Source organism: Crocuta crocuta, unplaced genomic scaffold, assembly GCF_008692635.1.
Source record: "Crocuta crocuta isolate KB4526 unplaced genomic scaffold, BGI_CrCroc_1.0 scaffold811, whole genome shotgun sequence".
Taxonomy (NCBI): domain Eukaryota; kingdom Metazoa; phylum Chordata; class Mammalia; order Carnivora; family Hyaenidae; genus Crocuta; species Crocuta crocuta.
Genome location: NW_027530352.1, coordinates 120,635 through 135,256, shown reverse-complemented (window position 1 = coordinate 135,256; position 14,622 = coordinate 120,635). Strand labels below are relative to the sequence as shown.

The following is a 14,622-nucleotide window of genomic DNA, read 5'->3' as shown; positions in this document are numbered from 1 at the left end:
TGAAAACTACATAGCAACTATAGAAACCATCCAATTTCCTTTTTTTTTTTTTTAAGCAAAACTTCTATGGTTATTTGCGGTACTTTTAGGGGGAGGGGAAACTAATTCTAAGTAATGTTTAGGAAACACAATGGCATAAGAGAACAGCGAATAATATTTACCAGTCAGAGTATACAAGCAGTGAATACCAATTCAACAAGATTATGATATAACTATAATTGGAAAAAACATCAATAGGAAGTGTGTCTGTATATTGTGGTGTTTAAGGTGGGGAAAGAAGATGAACCTTTTTGTATAATGGGTAATCAATAGAAAACACTAAACTCAAAAAATCAGTAAGTAGAAATAAAAGCATACGTATTAGTTAGAATACAATTTTGTCTTTGTAACAAAGACCTCAACCTACTGCAGCTTAAAGGAAGTGGACGTTACTAATCTCACACACAACTGTCTGAAGGCACAATCCGAGGGTGACGCTTTGGCTCCACAGTGTTGGTTCCAGAATTCTACCTCATGGCTCCCTCTTTCCTACAGTGTTGCTTTGTATTTCATGACTCCTTCATTCCTGTGGTGGTGCCGTTGCCAGCAAGCAGACAGCAGGAAGAGAGAAGTGGATGGTGTTTCTTTCCTCTTCTGGGCATAACCTTCAAGTTTCGTGTACATTTACTCTCCAACGCCCTGGTGTTGACACTAGTCACATGACCACCCTTAGCGTCAAGGAAAGTTGTGCATTGTGGTCTTCTCATGGGTGGCTCTGAGCCCTGCTAAATGTCCAACTAGCCATCTCTGCCATAGTATCAGATTTGGCGATATGCTGGGAAAAAACAAAGACAAACAAAAAGCCAAATGGCTGAAAATCTTTGCCTCTCCCAAGGGGGCATAAGAGGAAGGAGACCACTTTTTACGAACACATATTTTTGAAGTTCTTAAGATTTTAAAATGTGTGGTTAATTTTGATGAAAAAAATGTTAATTTAAAACATAAGCTTTAGCTGAGAACAAAAGTATGGATAAAAATTCCACGTAGGTTCTAATGAGTAAGGGCAAGAATACTCCATGAGGGCAACGGTCTTGTTGGAAAGAGGGCAAATAGATCCTTCTTGATACCAATCAGCAATTGGACTGAGTGTAGAAAACAAGACAGAGGGAAGTGGGTGAAGTTGAGCATGAAGATCCAAGCAGGTCAGTGCTGCAAACACTAAAACCGAAGGGTTTTTTCCAAGTAAGAAGAGAGAATGGTTCTTTGCCACAAGCAGAGTGGTCTTCACTCAAGAAGATATTAGTGTAACCCAAGGTGAAGGGTCCTCACACTAAGAGTGTAAGAATCAGCGGGGGTCCATTCCTGCAAGATTGCCCCCACCTCCCTGCTGTTCATTCATCCTATGATTGACTTGCTTGGGCTTCAGGAAAAAGTATCTTCCTGACCACCTCCCTTCTCAGATTTAAGGATTCTCCCTCATCAGTTCTGCTCATGCTTCAGACTCCAGCCACAGCGGTTTCTCAACACTTGTCTACACACTGTCAGCCTCCTGGCCTTTGCTCAGGCCCTTTCCTCAGTGCAGGACACCCTCCCTCTGGGCCAGCTCTAGAAAACTTCGTCTGCGAGACTCACCTCTAATACAGCCTTCTTTCCTCAGGCATTCATGATTCATTCTGATTAGTCATACCTAACCCCTACCCATGCTCACTGATGTGCATTTTATTCATTCTGTGAAACAAATTTTAAAAAGCANGGAGCCTGGCCGCCCGCGGTGGGGGGGGGGCGGGGCGCAGGCCCGGGCCGGGTGCTTCCGTCACCGCTCGACCCCCGTCCCGACTCCGGGGACTCCTGGGCCTGCTTCTTCCCCTTCGCGACTTTCCCACCCCAGTCGTTGTCCGTTGGTGTGGAGGCCAGTCTGCTGGTCCCCGGGCGTCCCCGGCCGCCCCCTAGATTCCCCGCATGGGGACAGCCGGGGCTCCCGAGTGTCAACTCTGAAATAAAGTACTTAAGAGTTCTTGGTGTGTCGCGACGAGGTGGCCGAGTGGTTAAGGCGATGGACTGCTAATCCATTGTGCTCTGCACGCGTGGGTTCGAATCCCACCCTCGTCGGTAGAGGTATTTTAGTAAGGGAAGAAGTTAACTAAAATACCATGAGCTCCCCTTCCTCCTGGGTCGCAGCAAGGCACGCGCGTATTTTCCCCTTTATGGTGGGGGAAGATTTATGGTCCCTTGGCTGTCGGTTGTCAGCATTATCTATGTGGGTACTTGATGCGATTAATAAAGTGCCTGCGGAAGACTTTCTGGTCCCTGCGAAAGGAGGAGGTGGGAAGGAGGAGAGAGAAGCAAAACACAGATGAAGATGAAAAATATCTGCTCCCTAGAAATCACAAAGATAAGGCCCTTTATTAACACTTGGAGACTATACTGCTTTACTGCTTATAGTTAGATCTACGATTCACCTGGAACTAATATCAATTTATAATGGGAGGAAAAATTACTTGGAATATTTATTTATTGATCTATCATCGATCTGTAGATAAATATATTCATTTTGGTTTTTAAATTATCAAACAGCATTGGTCCAAAAGACCATCTTTTCCTCCTCTGCTTCACAAAATCACCTTTACGGTGGACATCAGAGGTCCCTATCTGTGTGGTTCTTTTCAGGTATCTACTCTCTTCAGTTGTCTGTTTTCCAATACCCCACTGACTTATTTCTATAGCTTTGTAACCAGTCTTGACCCCTTATTCCTAGTCCAGATTTGCCTGTTCTAAATTGCCTTTTTGTTGTTCCACATACATTTTAGAATCATTTTGTAAATGTCTGTCAAAAAAGGGGGAAGGCTGATATAATTTTGGATAATAATATTTGAATCTATAGATCAATGTGAATATAACAGACATCTTTAAAATATTGAATCTTACAGTACACATGCCCTTCAATTATGTATATCTTCTCAAATTTATCTCAATAGTGTCTTATATGACTTGTCTATGTAGAAATACAGCCCATATTTAACTAGATACATTTTAGATATTCGTATTTAAATATCTAAATCATGCTGTAAAATATGGTATTTGTAGATGTTATTATATATGCTATTATTTTTGAATTTTATTGTTTATTAGTACCTTTAAATCCAATTTATTTGTATACACCAGACATAGAAAACCTGATAGTAGTTCACCATGCAGATGCCGAGTTGAAGAGAAGACCTAACTGACACCTAGTCGTGCTGTGGGAGATGCCGTATTAGGAAGAGCCAACCCCACATCAGGAGATACGGGATATGCACTTGTGTACAGGTCATCAGACCCCAGGGAACGCGCAGTCTGCACTGGGTACGCTCTCCGTACCCACAGGGCATGGAGGCCCATAACCCAAACTCTTTACCAAGCCTCAGCACACAATTTTAGGGAAAGAAATAGTGGGATGGGGGAGGTTGACACTGAGATAGGACATTTGTATCGGGGAGAGAAAATATTCTATTGAAAGGCACTCTTGGGGCGNGGGGGCAGCCTGTACTTTGCCCTTAGCTCATCCCACGCTCCCTCACCAATTTTGTGTCCACCTCTTCATTCTTTGAAGCGGCGAGACAATGAATCTCAGGTACTGAGGTAAAAAATTCTACAACAACATCATTTCCATATGTGAATTAGAATTCTTGTCCTTTATTTGTGGGATTTTCATATTTAATTTTAAAAGGTGCATTACAGGGGCACCTGGGTGGCTCAGTCAGTTAAGTGCCCACCTTCAGCTCAGGTCATGATCTCACAGTTCATGAGTTCGAGTCCTGCCTCAAGCTATGTGCTCTGTGCTGGCAGCTCAGAGCCTGCTTCAGATTCTGTCTCCCGCTCTCTCTGCCCCTCCCCTGCTTATGCTCTGTCTCTCTCTCTTAAAAAAAAAAAAAAAAGGTAATAAAAAATTAAAAAGGTATATTACAGACTATGATGTATTTAATATGACTGAAAAATTACTGTTTTCTTTATTTTAAAAAGCAGCTTTATTAAAGTGTACCCAGCATGTGATAAACTGCATATATTTACAGCGTACATTTAATGAGCTTTGATGTACGTACCCACATGAAACCATTACCCCGATCCAGAGAGTGAACTTCCGCCTCACCCCTACAGTGTCCTTGACCCCTTCTACAATACTTTTCTCCTGCCCCCTCTGACTCTGGCTCCAAGGGACCTGATCTGCATTTTTCACTACAGATTAGTTAGCATTTTCTAAAGTTCCGTATAACTAGAACTCGGCATGGCCTCTTTAGTAACGCGGCATAATTACTGTGCGGTTCATCTGCGCCGTGTGCGCGGGGCAGGCCTCAAAGCCCGCGTCCTGGCGTCCGCACCGTCGCCTCCGCCGCCGCGAGCGCGGGCGGCACCTACGGCCCGCTTCCCGGCCCGGGGGAGGGGAGCCGCCCCGCGCATGCGCTGCCTGGGAGCGCGTCCGCCCGCCCACTTCCTCCGGGGAACGTCCTTGCCGCCTTCAGGACGTAAACGATCACGCAGGGGAAGCTCGCCTGGCGAGGAGCTTCAGACACCGCTAGGAACCGAAGGAAACTTCCAGCCAGCGCCCGCCAGCCGGAAGCCTGGGCCCTGAGGCCGCGCGGCTGCGAGGAAGTGAGTTCTGCCCGCGGCGGGCGCGAGCGTGGGAGCGGGTTCTCTCCGCGCGACTGAAGGGCGGCAGACGCCACCCCGGAGTTCGTCTCTGTGGCGCGAGGATTCTTTTGAGCCGTTTCTTTCTCAGGGGAAAAAAAGTACACAGGAAAAACTCTAAAGACAGTAGAAGTTACTCTTTTATAAAGGAACTTTACATTAAAGACAGTAGAAATTACTCTTCTATAAAGGAACTTTACATTTCTAAGAGATGTCTCCATTGTAAGGCTGTCTCCCTCTCTGTACCAGGAAGAGAGACCCAGCAATGAAGGAGGTGCTGACTTAACTCTGCAGAACAATCTTACCCGTTTACAGGTTTTCGCATAACCTCACCTCCCTGGCCTTCCTCACCTCCAACAAGCGTTCTTTTGTCTTTAGCAAAGAGGAGGAGCAAGGGGAGCTCCTTGCCAAACCCTGAGTTTATTCTCTATCTTTAAGAGTCTCTTGGGGTCCCTGGGTGGCTCAGTCGGTTAAGCGTCCGACTTTGGTTTAGGTCATGACCTCATGGTTGGTGGGTTCGAGCCCTGCGTTAGGCTGTGTGCTGACAGCTAGCTTAAAGCCTGGAGCCTGTTTCAGATTCTGTATCTCCCTCTCTCTCTGACCCTCCCCTGCTCATTCTCTCTCTCTTTCTCAGAAATAAGTAAATAAATAATTTTTTTAAAAAAGAGTATCTTATGGTTTGTTTCCGTCTCTCTTTTCTCTTTTCTTCCCACTCCCCCCCCACCATATGTTCTTCTGTTTTGTTTCTTAAACTCCACATGAGTGAAATCATTTGGTATTTGTTTTCCTCTGATTGACGTATTTCACTTATTAGCTATTCATCTATTCATGAACATTTAGACAGTTTCCAGATTTGGGCTAATACAAATAGGGCTGCTGTGAACATTCGTGTACAAATCTTTGTATGGTGAAGGGTGGTAGAATATCCCATTGCAGAATATGCCACGTTGGCATATTGATTATTTTGAGTAAAGTTACTTGAGAAACAGCTGGTATAAGAACACTCTTGATGGGGGAGCACAGCTGAGGGCAAAGTACATACTGGCACCCCCTCCCCGACCAGATGAACTATTCCTCGGACACTCTTGGCCGCCCAAGAACAAAGGAAAAGGGGTTTAAGTGCCTGCTGTGGTGATGGGAGAAACTAAGGCAAAAAAAAAATTAAATTCCCTACTGCCTGCAGCCACTGACAAGTCCTTGAAACGGGCAGAGTGACCTCCCTCTAGGAGCTCAGCTGCCTCGATGATGACACTTTGCTGGGGGCAAAGGAGAACCTCAGCTTAACATTATCCCACCCTTGAGGACCCTGTAAGTCTACTTTCCTTTATCTCAACTGCCCCAGGATCCATGCTGGTTATGCTCCTCCAAGCCTGTGGCCGCTGATATGCATCTAAACAGTCTCATGACTGAGGTTTTATTAAATGATAATAAATGGCGTTTCCCTAGCAACACCAGCCCCCCAAGGTCCTGGAAACCTTGCTTCCAAAATTCCTTAGAGACTTACTCCATCCCTGACCCTCTCCCCATCTGCGGGTATATAGTAAGTTACCTGTCACAAGCCCAGTACAGCTCTTCCTGCCCATGGGTCCTGTCCCAGTGCTTTAGTAAAATCACCTTTTTGCACCAAATACATTCTCAAGAATTCTTTCTTGGCCTTCGGCTCTGGACCCCACAAATCCCCCACCACCCCAAACTTTCATCACTCTGACCGTCCTTTTCCCCCCAGAAAGCAGGAACTAAATCTCCCATGTGAGAGGGAAGGGCAGCAGACCCAGAGATGGGACTACAGGGTCAAGGAAGCTGTATGGACATCTTGTTACTTCACGAATTTCCTGCCCTGAGCCCAAACTGTCTTGTCAGTGCTTCACAAATGTACTGTTTCTTTGTCTACAAGTATTAAAGCTGCCTGCTTTCCTCATGTGTTTGTCTCACGTTTTTATGGGGTTCCCGCACGTATGAAACTAGATTTGTTTTTCTCCTTTTATTCTGTTTTATGTCAATTTAATCATCAGACCAGCCAAAGAAGCTAGAAAGAAGGAAGGGAAAATCTTTCCGTGCCTACAATGATCATATTGCTTCTCCATAACGATGATGATTTTCTCATGTCGCATGTCTCAGTCATATTCTAAGAGCATGCAAAATCAGTTCAGTTACAGAAAATAGCTCATAACCTAGAATCCCCTGCTCTCCTGGTTCCATTGTGAGGCCATCTGTTACTGGGTCACTTGTAGAGTTATATGGCACCAAGACACCCTGAATAAAATAGTAAAGGAGAAGGAAAGAAACACCAGAGATTAGGCTAAATAGCCAAATATACGTGCAAAATATCACAGGAGGAAACACAGACGGGACAATTTTTTTCAACTCAGTTATCTAAAAACCATTTCACCAAGGGACCAATTCTTCTATTTTTTATTTTTTTAATGTCTTTTATTTATTTCTCAGAGAGAGAGAGAGACCGCATGAGCAAGGGAGGGTCAGAGAGAGAGACACAGAATCTGAAACAGGCCTCAGGCTCTGAGCTGGCCGTCAGCACAGAGCCCGACGCGGGGCTCAAACCCACAAGCCGTGAGATCATGACCTGAGCCGAAGTCAGATGCTCAACCAACTGAGCCACCCAGGCACCCCACCAACGGACCAATTCTTAAGAATTATTGAAACTTTATTTATGTATTTATGAATTTTGTAGTAACTTACGTCAGTGTGGTTTAATTTGTATCTGAAGATTTCTGAGACTAAGTTGACGGGCTTTCATTGTGGTTTTTTTTTATGACAGCTTTTGAAAGAACACTCAAACGGTCTCCCACCCTGCTGCCTGCCCCTCCCTCCTACAAACAGGGAAGAAGGAAAGAAGGAAAACAAAAACTTATACAAGATTGAGAAAAAGAGGAATCCGAAAGCCCAGCTCCCTCACGACTTCCCACATGTCTCTCTCTCTCTCTTTTTAATTTTTTTAAATGCTTATCTATTTTTGAGACAGAGAGAGCACGCAATTGGGGGAGGGGCAGAGAGAGAGACACAGAATCTGAAGCAGGTTCCAGGCTGTGAGCCGTCAGCACAGAGCCCGACACGGGGCTTGAACCCATGAACTACGAGATCAAGACCTGATCCAATGTTGGATGCTTAACCAACTGAGCCATCCAAGCGCCCCCTTCCTAAATGTCTCTTCAGTCAGCCAGTGAATCTAATTAAAATTGTTTTAACTTTATATCAGAAATAACCCATATTTTGTAAATCAATAAAATTTAATAGTGTGATGTCAGTATCCACTGGCAGACATAGGCCTCCTTTGAGCACTAAAGCTTTTAAGAAAAAAAAAATCCAATAAACTCAACAGAGCGAGCCCTGAGATGCAAGGACGGAAAGAGGACATTTATTGAGCTGGTGCCTAAGCCTAAGAGCAGAGAGACTACTCCCTATCTGCCTCTCTGTTCTTTAACCGATGTGTTTTGACAATGGCAGAAAGTATGCCTATCTTTGTCACTATTCAGTACGTGTGCATTATCCAGCTGAACGGGGCTCCAAAAACTTGCCAAACTGCTAGAAGCCACTTTAACTGAGTGTCCCGGTAATTGACAAGGCTGTGCTCATGAAGGATGTGGTACCCATGAAGACTGGCAAGTCCCATGGCTGTCTTGGCATTGTCTCACCTTTTATCTGAAATGACCTGAAAGGGGTAAAAAAAAAATGTTGTAAGATAGAGGTAGAAACTATTCATTAAGTTCACAGACAATCTTGCTGGCCACAGTGTGAGAGAAGGTGAAACACGCCAAATCTAGAAGAAGTGTCTATCTCAGCAAAGTGCAATATCTACCTCGTTCATGATAACACAGGTCCAAGGAGAGCTGTCCCGGCACGTGGGACACCGGGCGGTGTCAGGACCCAGGCCAGTGCTGGTGAGCTGAGTCCTGGCCACCGGGCGTACAGGTTGCTTGGGCAAGAGGAAGGGGGTTGAGGAGAAGAAAGTCCGTGATGTGCACATGATTGCTATTGTAGGCCTGTTACTCACAGCCTCCTCGGCAGGGCAGACCTGTTGGTTGGCATTCACAAGGGCCAACATTACTCTTTAAATTTTGTTTACTTATTTTTGAGAGAGAGAGAGAGAGTAAGGGAGGGGCAGAGGCAGAGAAAGAGAGACAGACAGAATCTTAAGTGGGCTCCCGGCTCCAATCTGACGCAAGGCTCGAACTCACCAACTGCGAGATCATGACCTGAGCTGAAGTCAGACACTTAACCAACTGAGCCACCCAGGCGCCCCAGGCCAACATTATTCTTATACTCTGAGAGCATCCTGAGTTCATCCATATCACTCTTCCCCTAAGCTTGTCAACAAACCTCCACTTTTGTCCTGTTCAAATCTTTGCATAGCCAGGCAGATCATTAGCCACACACATGCATCAGTTTAGTTCCATCTTATCATTCTCTTCCCACCATCAGTAAACAATGAGATGCCATTCTCCTCTCTCTCCTGTTGTCTTTTATGGGTGCTCCCGAGTGGGATGTTGTGTTTCTTTGTTCTGATACAGCCTTAGGACTGGTGTCAGCAGTGGTATTAGCTCACATATGTTGAATGCTTACTATATGCAAGGCACTGTTAAGATAGTAATTCATGAGAAGCACTACCAAATCCCCCTTTTGAAATGAGGAAGAAAGTGACAGAAATTAAAGTCATGTGGAAATGCAAAGTTTAAGTGGCAGGGCCTACCTTCAAACCCAGGGAGCCTTTCTCAATCAAGAATTGATAGGAAAGTCCTCATGTTATTAAAACAACAAAAAACATAACTCTGTTTCAGAAGTAGAAATAATTGGGAGTGTGAGCACTTGCTCTGACAGTCATTTTCTTCCTTCGGTGCTTGCTCCGGCTGGGCCTTGTGCATACCACGTCCCCTGGACGCTCCAGTGCTGACGTAAACACCCTGGTGTGCAAATCTGATGGTGTACAGGTTAACAGTGGGTCACAAACAATGTGTTCTTATGATCTCCCAGTGTCAGGTGTATAGTATCGCTTCCACAGTGGAGGAGAAGCAGTACATTTGCAAAGACTAGAGAAAATACTAATAATATGCAAAACAAATTCTTCAGGTATACCATTACATGTTCTTAAAATTCAAAAACTCTGCTCTAGATTTACGGGCAGAACGCACACGCCTTTACGCAGTGCAGACTCCAACATTTGGGGACAATGTTAGGAAAAGTGCTACTTGAAAATTAAAGCTTAGAGTAAGTCATTCAGATCTATAGTTTGTAAACAGAGTTGTTATGAACTGCATATTTGCCTTGTATCATCCAAACTTGAAAATAGAATTAACAAAATTTATATTAGAATGGAATGAACTTTAACATACCAAAGATAAAGTTCAAGAACAGCCGTGCGCATAGGTATCTATGTAAGGGCTGCTCATCTTTCGGTGTGTCTCTATTAACCCTCTGGAATGGGTGCCTTGACTTCAATAACCATTGTAGATTAGCTTACAAAGAAACAAGTGCACAGTAGAAAAACGAAGTATCATTTGATTAGCATAGCTTGAAAAAAGATTCCTTACGAACAGCTGGTTCATCTAACACAATGTTCAGCAAAGTGTCATTCTGCTTTGTGATCTCTGGGGAAGATGTGTCAAATAGTCACAAGTATGTGAGCAACACATACATATATGCTTATTTGGGGATAAGGTATCTCACAATGTATACTTTTTTAAATGACATACTGTATTAGGTTAGCTTTGAACCAATTCTAATCAGGCTGAGGCTGATTAGAAATAGGTTCAAGTGATAATAGTTTAGGGGCGCCTGGGTGGCTCAGTCGGTTAAGCGTCTGATTTTGGCTCCGGTCATGACTTGAGCCCAGCATCGGACTCTGTGCTGACAACTCGGAGCCTGGAGCCTGCTTCGGATTCTGTGTCTCCCTCTCTCTGCTCCTCTCCTGCTTGTGCTGTCTCTCTCTCTCTGTCTCAAAAATACGTAAACATTAAAAAAAATAATAAATAAGTTTTTCAAGCAAAAGATTAAACTCTCGCCTTATTTATAAGGGACCCAATCCAGGTGCAAATAACTCCACAGATGAAAATTTGATTTATTTTCCTGATTTGTTGATGACTTAAGCAGTTTAATTTTCTGAGTAATAGGATAAAATGGCTGATTATTTTTCTTGTCTTGACTGCACGTTTTCTATGGGTAAATATAGAGCAAGCTATTTAGTAGCGATGCAAATCGATCTGTATGAGGAACTATACGGAGGCAGTCTCCAAACGCTGGACAAGCTGTTAGAAGCTGGAAGAGGAAAGGGAATTTCCAGAAGGGGGCTGCGATTGACGTGGACACCGAACCAAGAGTTGGATTTGAGTCAACAAAGAAGTGTATATCTGACATTGGAACTAAAACATTGTTTTAGACATTATCGCTGTATTAAATTTAGATCCGCTTTAGATAAATTGGGCAATTTGTTTAAATTAAATGCATTTAAAATTACTACCTAAACCCCAAACCAGCCAGACTGGAAGATTCCAAATGCTTTACAGATCATGGCTTTTTGGCTAAGAGACCCAGGATATTGAAGGGTTATACTGTAGACACATTGTTGGGTGATTGGTTCTTATTTATGACAACCTAAGTGACGCGCGGTCTGTTTTTCCTTACTGGTTCCAGACAACGTCAAACAGAAGATTTAAAACACCAACCAAAGGTACTTTAAAATAAAAACTGATTTTCGTTTAAGAAGGGTCTGGGACAGATGCCATCAAGCTTCTTTGCCTTCACCGAACCCCCAAATAGTCCTGTCTCGTCATGGTAACATTTTCCATTATATGGGCATAAGGCAGAAGGAAAGCAGCTGCCTAAATGGAAACACAGCATTGGTACTTCTCAGACTGAAAACATCCTTCAGATTGTTTTCTCCCCAACGAACGTTCCAAGAGGAAATAATAAACCTCACTCCTGACAAGTCTAGAAAGCGTAAGAGACAGAGAAGCAGGAGAGACAGCCGGAAAACGTTTACTCTGGGTGCCTGCGTGTGCTGGGCTGGGGGGGCGGCGGGAGGGAGGGTCGGATGCCAGAGCCAACCAGGGCGCCGACAGGAAGGGCGCCAAATTCAAACTGCTGGCGCCAAGGCCGGAACCCGGGCACCAGTCCAACTCCGTTCTCAGACTGGGGAAGATTTGAATTTGCTTCGAGCTTAGTTTTCTCGCAGAGCCTTTTGCAAGTAGTTAGTTCCTAAGTAACAGTAACAAGCTCAGAGCGTTGGTTACTTTGCACAGAAGTCCGAGAACTTGGCCAGGGCCCAGTGTTATTTTTGGCGCTTAAATACCCTAATAGGAAAAGCTAGAGATGGTTCAGACTATTTACTGTAACACGTCACAGGCGCCCAGCACAATATAAGCGACAGCTCTCTCTTTGAAAATATGGGTGGCTCTTAAAAGAGCCGTTAGGGTTCAGTTTGCAGCCAACTCACTGTTCACTTGGCGCTGGTGTACTTGGTGACGGCCTTGGTGCCCTCGGACACGGCGTGCTTGGCCAGCTCGCCGGGCAGCAGCAGGCGCACGGCCGTCTGGATCTCCCGGGACGTGATGGTCGAGCGCTTGTTGTAATGCGCCAGGCGCGACGCCTCGCCCGCGATGCGCTCGAAGATGTCGTTGACGAACGAGTTCATGATGCCCATGGCCTTGGACGAGATGCCGGTGTCGGGATGCACCTGCTTGAGCACCTTGTACACGTAGATGGAATAGCTCTCCTTGCGGCTGCGCTTGCGCTTCTTGCCGTCCTTCTTCTGCGCCTTGGTCACCGCCTTCTTGGAGCCCTTCTTCGGGGCGGGGGCGGACTTGGCGGGCTCGGGCATAACTCCGGGTAATTCAAAAACCCGGCAAGAAAGAAAATAAGTAGTAGGAGAAAAGCGCAATGTGCCCCTTTTATATAGAACCACATATGCAAATAGGGGGTTAATTACAGTCCTGTATCTGATTGGTGTCCATTCAGGGTAACGTCAGAAGTGAGTTCTGCCCAGTCAGAATACACGGATCCCAAATTTGCATTTCCATTGGTTAAGATGAAGCTTCAATGTTAACCAATGAAAACTTTTGTTTTTCAAGCCCAATAAGGCTTATAAAGACTGCTACCCCCTGAGCCCTGGGCTCGGTAGGTTACTGTGGCTGAATACGTGAGGTTGAGATGTCCGGACGCGGGAAGCAGGGCGGCAAGGCGCGCGCCAAGGCCAAGACGCGCTCGTCGCGGGCCGGGCTGCAGTTCCCGGTGGGCCGCGTGCACCGCCTGCTGCGCAAGGGCAACTACGCCGAGCGGGTCGGGGCCGGCGCGCCCGTGTACCTGGCGGCCGTGCTCGAGTACCTGACGGCCGAGATCCTGGAGCTGGCGGGCAACGCGGCGCGCGACAACAAGAAGACGCGCATCATCCCGCGCCACCTGCAGCTGGCCATCCGCAACGACGAGGAGCTCAACAAGCTGCTGGGCCGCGTCACCATCGCGCAGGGCGGCGTCCTGCCCAACATCCAGGCCGTGCTGCTGCCCAAGAAGACCGAGAGCCACCACAAGGCCAAGGGCAAGTAGTGATCTATGCGACAACTAGCACCACCTCGAGGTAGTCGAGTTCAAACCCAAGGCTCTTTTCAGGGCCACCTACTTTTTCTGGAAAAGAATGTAACATTCCTTTTGCACTAAGAAATAAGTGAAACGTGGGGAAATTGAGCCACTCCCAACGAATCTCCATCCTGAGTTGAAAGCAAGACACCATAGATTAAAGCCTAACGTACAAAGGACCATAGATTTTACCCCCTTGCGGTAATTGGGGACAGGCCTTTTCCATATCTTAGTGGTTTATTTAGCTTTCTCGAGTAATGAAATTTCTCGGCGCAAAAGAGCTGCTCTCCGAGACAAGTGGGCATCGCAGCGAGCAGCCGGCCACGGGCGGCGTCAAGAAGCCGCACCGCTACCGGCCCGGCACGGTGGCCCTGCGCGAGATCCGCCGCTACCAGAAGTCCACCGAGCTGCTCATCCGCAAGCTGCCGTTCCAGCGGCTGGTGCGCGAGATCGCGCAGGACTTCAAGACCGACCTGCGCTTCCAGAGCTCGGCCGTCATGGCGCTGCAGGAGGCGTGCGAGGCCTACCTGGTGGGGCTCTTCGAGGACACCAACCTGTGCGCCATCCACGCCAAGCGCGTCACCATCACGCCCAAGGACATCCAGCTCCCCTGCAGGTCAACGGAGAGCGTCAGGGCCCAGTATTCTCCCCGTAGGGTCCGCCACATCCGTTCTTCCGAACCACTGCCTTCACCCCCACCCTCCGTGTTAGATGAAATGAGTAAAATACTGGGATCACACTGGTAGGTATGACACCATTCTGGAGCCAGAGAAACGTCTCAGGTTTGGGATGAGCCTNAAAGAATTCTTGAACGTGTCATTGGTGAAAAAAAAAAGTGATTTTACTAAAGCACAGGGACAGGACCCGTGGGCAGGAAGAGCTGCACCGGGGTCCTGACGGGTAACTCATTACGTACCCTCAGGTTGGGAGGGGTCGAGGGTGGAGTAAGTCTCTAAGGAAATTGGAAGCGAAGTTTCCAAGACCTTGAGGGGCTGATGTTGCCTGGGAAACACCATTTATTACCGTTGGTAAAACCTCAGCCACAAGCCCCTTCAGATGTGCATCAGGGGCCACAATTGCCAGCATATACTTGGAGGAGTTGAGATAAAGGAAGTTTCCGAAGGAATTTTTATGTGTTAAAGTAGAATCACAGGATCCTGCGGGATCAGGATAATGTCAAGTGAAGATGCTCTTTTGCCCCAGCAAAGTCATCATCGAGGCAGCTGAGCTTCTAGAGGGAAGTCGCTCTGCAGGTTTCAAGGACTTGTCAACGGCTGTAGGCAGTACGGGAATTTCATTTTTCATTTGCTGTCATTTCCCGCATCACCATGGCAGCACTTATACCCCTTTCCCTTGTTCTTGGGCCGCCGGGAGTGTCCGGGGTACATCACATAGATCCCA

At 46.3% G+C, this 14,622-nt stretch overlaps 4 protein-coding genes and 1 non-coding gene across 5 annotated transcripts in view; 3 read left to right on the top strand and 2 right to left on the bottom strand.

Annotated features, from left to right (window-relative positions):
* The first annotated feature begins 2,006 nt into the window (after nt 1–2,006).
* TRNAS-GCU (transfer RNA serine (anticodon GCU)) lies at nt 2,007–2,088 on the top strand. The gene has a single exon. It is a non-coding gene; the product is annotated as a tRNA-Ser (tRNA).
* A 5,910-nt stretch (nt 2,089–7,998) lies between these two features.
* LOC144232886 (histone H2B type 1-J) lies at nt 7,999–12,481 on the bottom strand. The gene is made up of 2 exons (XM_077765723.1): nt 12,086–12,481; nt 7,999–8,308 (listed from the first exon to the last, which is right to left on the bottom strand). Exon 1 carries the CDS (start codon nt 12,467–12,469, stop codon nt 12,089–12,091), a length of 381 nt encoding a protein of 126 aa, XP_077621849.1. The 5' UTR covers nt 12,470–12,481; the 3' UTR covers nt 7,999–8,308; nt 12,086–12,088.
* H2BC12 (H2B clustered histone 12) overlaps nt 7,999–14,622 on the bottom strand; it is a 17,183-nt gene continuing 10,559 nt past the window's right edge. Inside the window, exon 2 of the mRNA XM_077765721.1 lies at nt 7,999–8,308. The gene's annotated coding sequence lies outside the window, so the exon portion shown is untranslated. The remainder of the gene's footprint in view (nt 8,309–14,622) is intronic.
* LOC144232849 (histone H2A type 1-E) lies at nt 12,773–13,232 on the top strand. The gene has a single exon (XM_077765690.1). It carries the CDS (start codon nt 12,799–12,801, stop codon nt 13,189–13,191), a length of 393 nt encoding a protein of 130 aa, XP_077621816.1. The 5' UTR covers nt 12,773–12,798; the 3' UTR covers nt 13,192–13,232.
* Nucleotides 13,476–14,012, top strand: LOC144232848 (histone H3.1-like). The gene has a single exon (XM_077765689.1). The coding sequence runs from the start codon at nt 13,479–13,481 to the stop codon at nt 13,965–13,967; it is 489 nt and encodes a 162-aa protein (XP_077621815.1). The 5' UTR covers nt 13,476–13,478; the 3' UTR covers nt 13,968–14,012.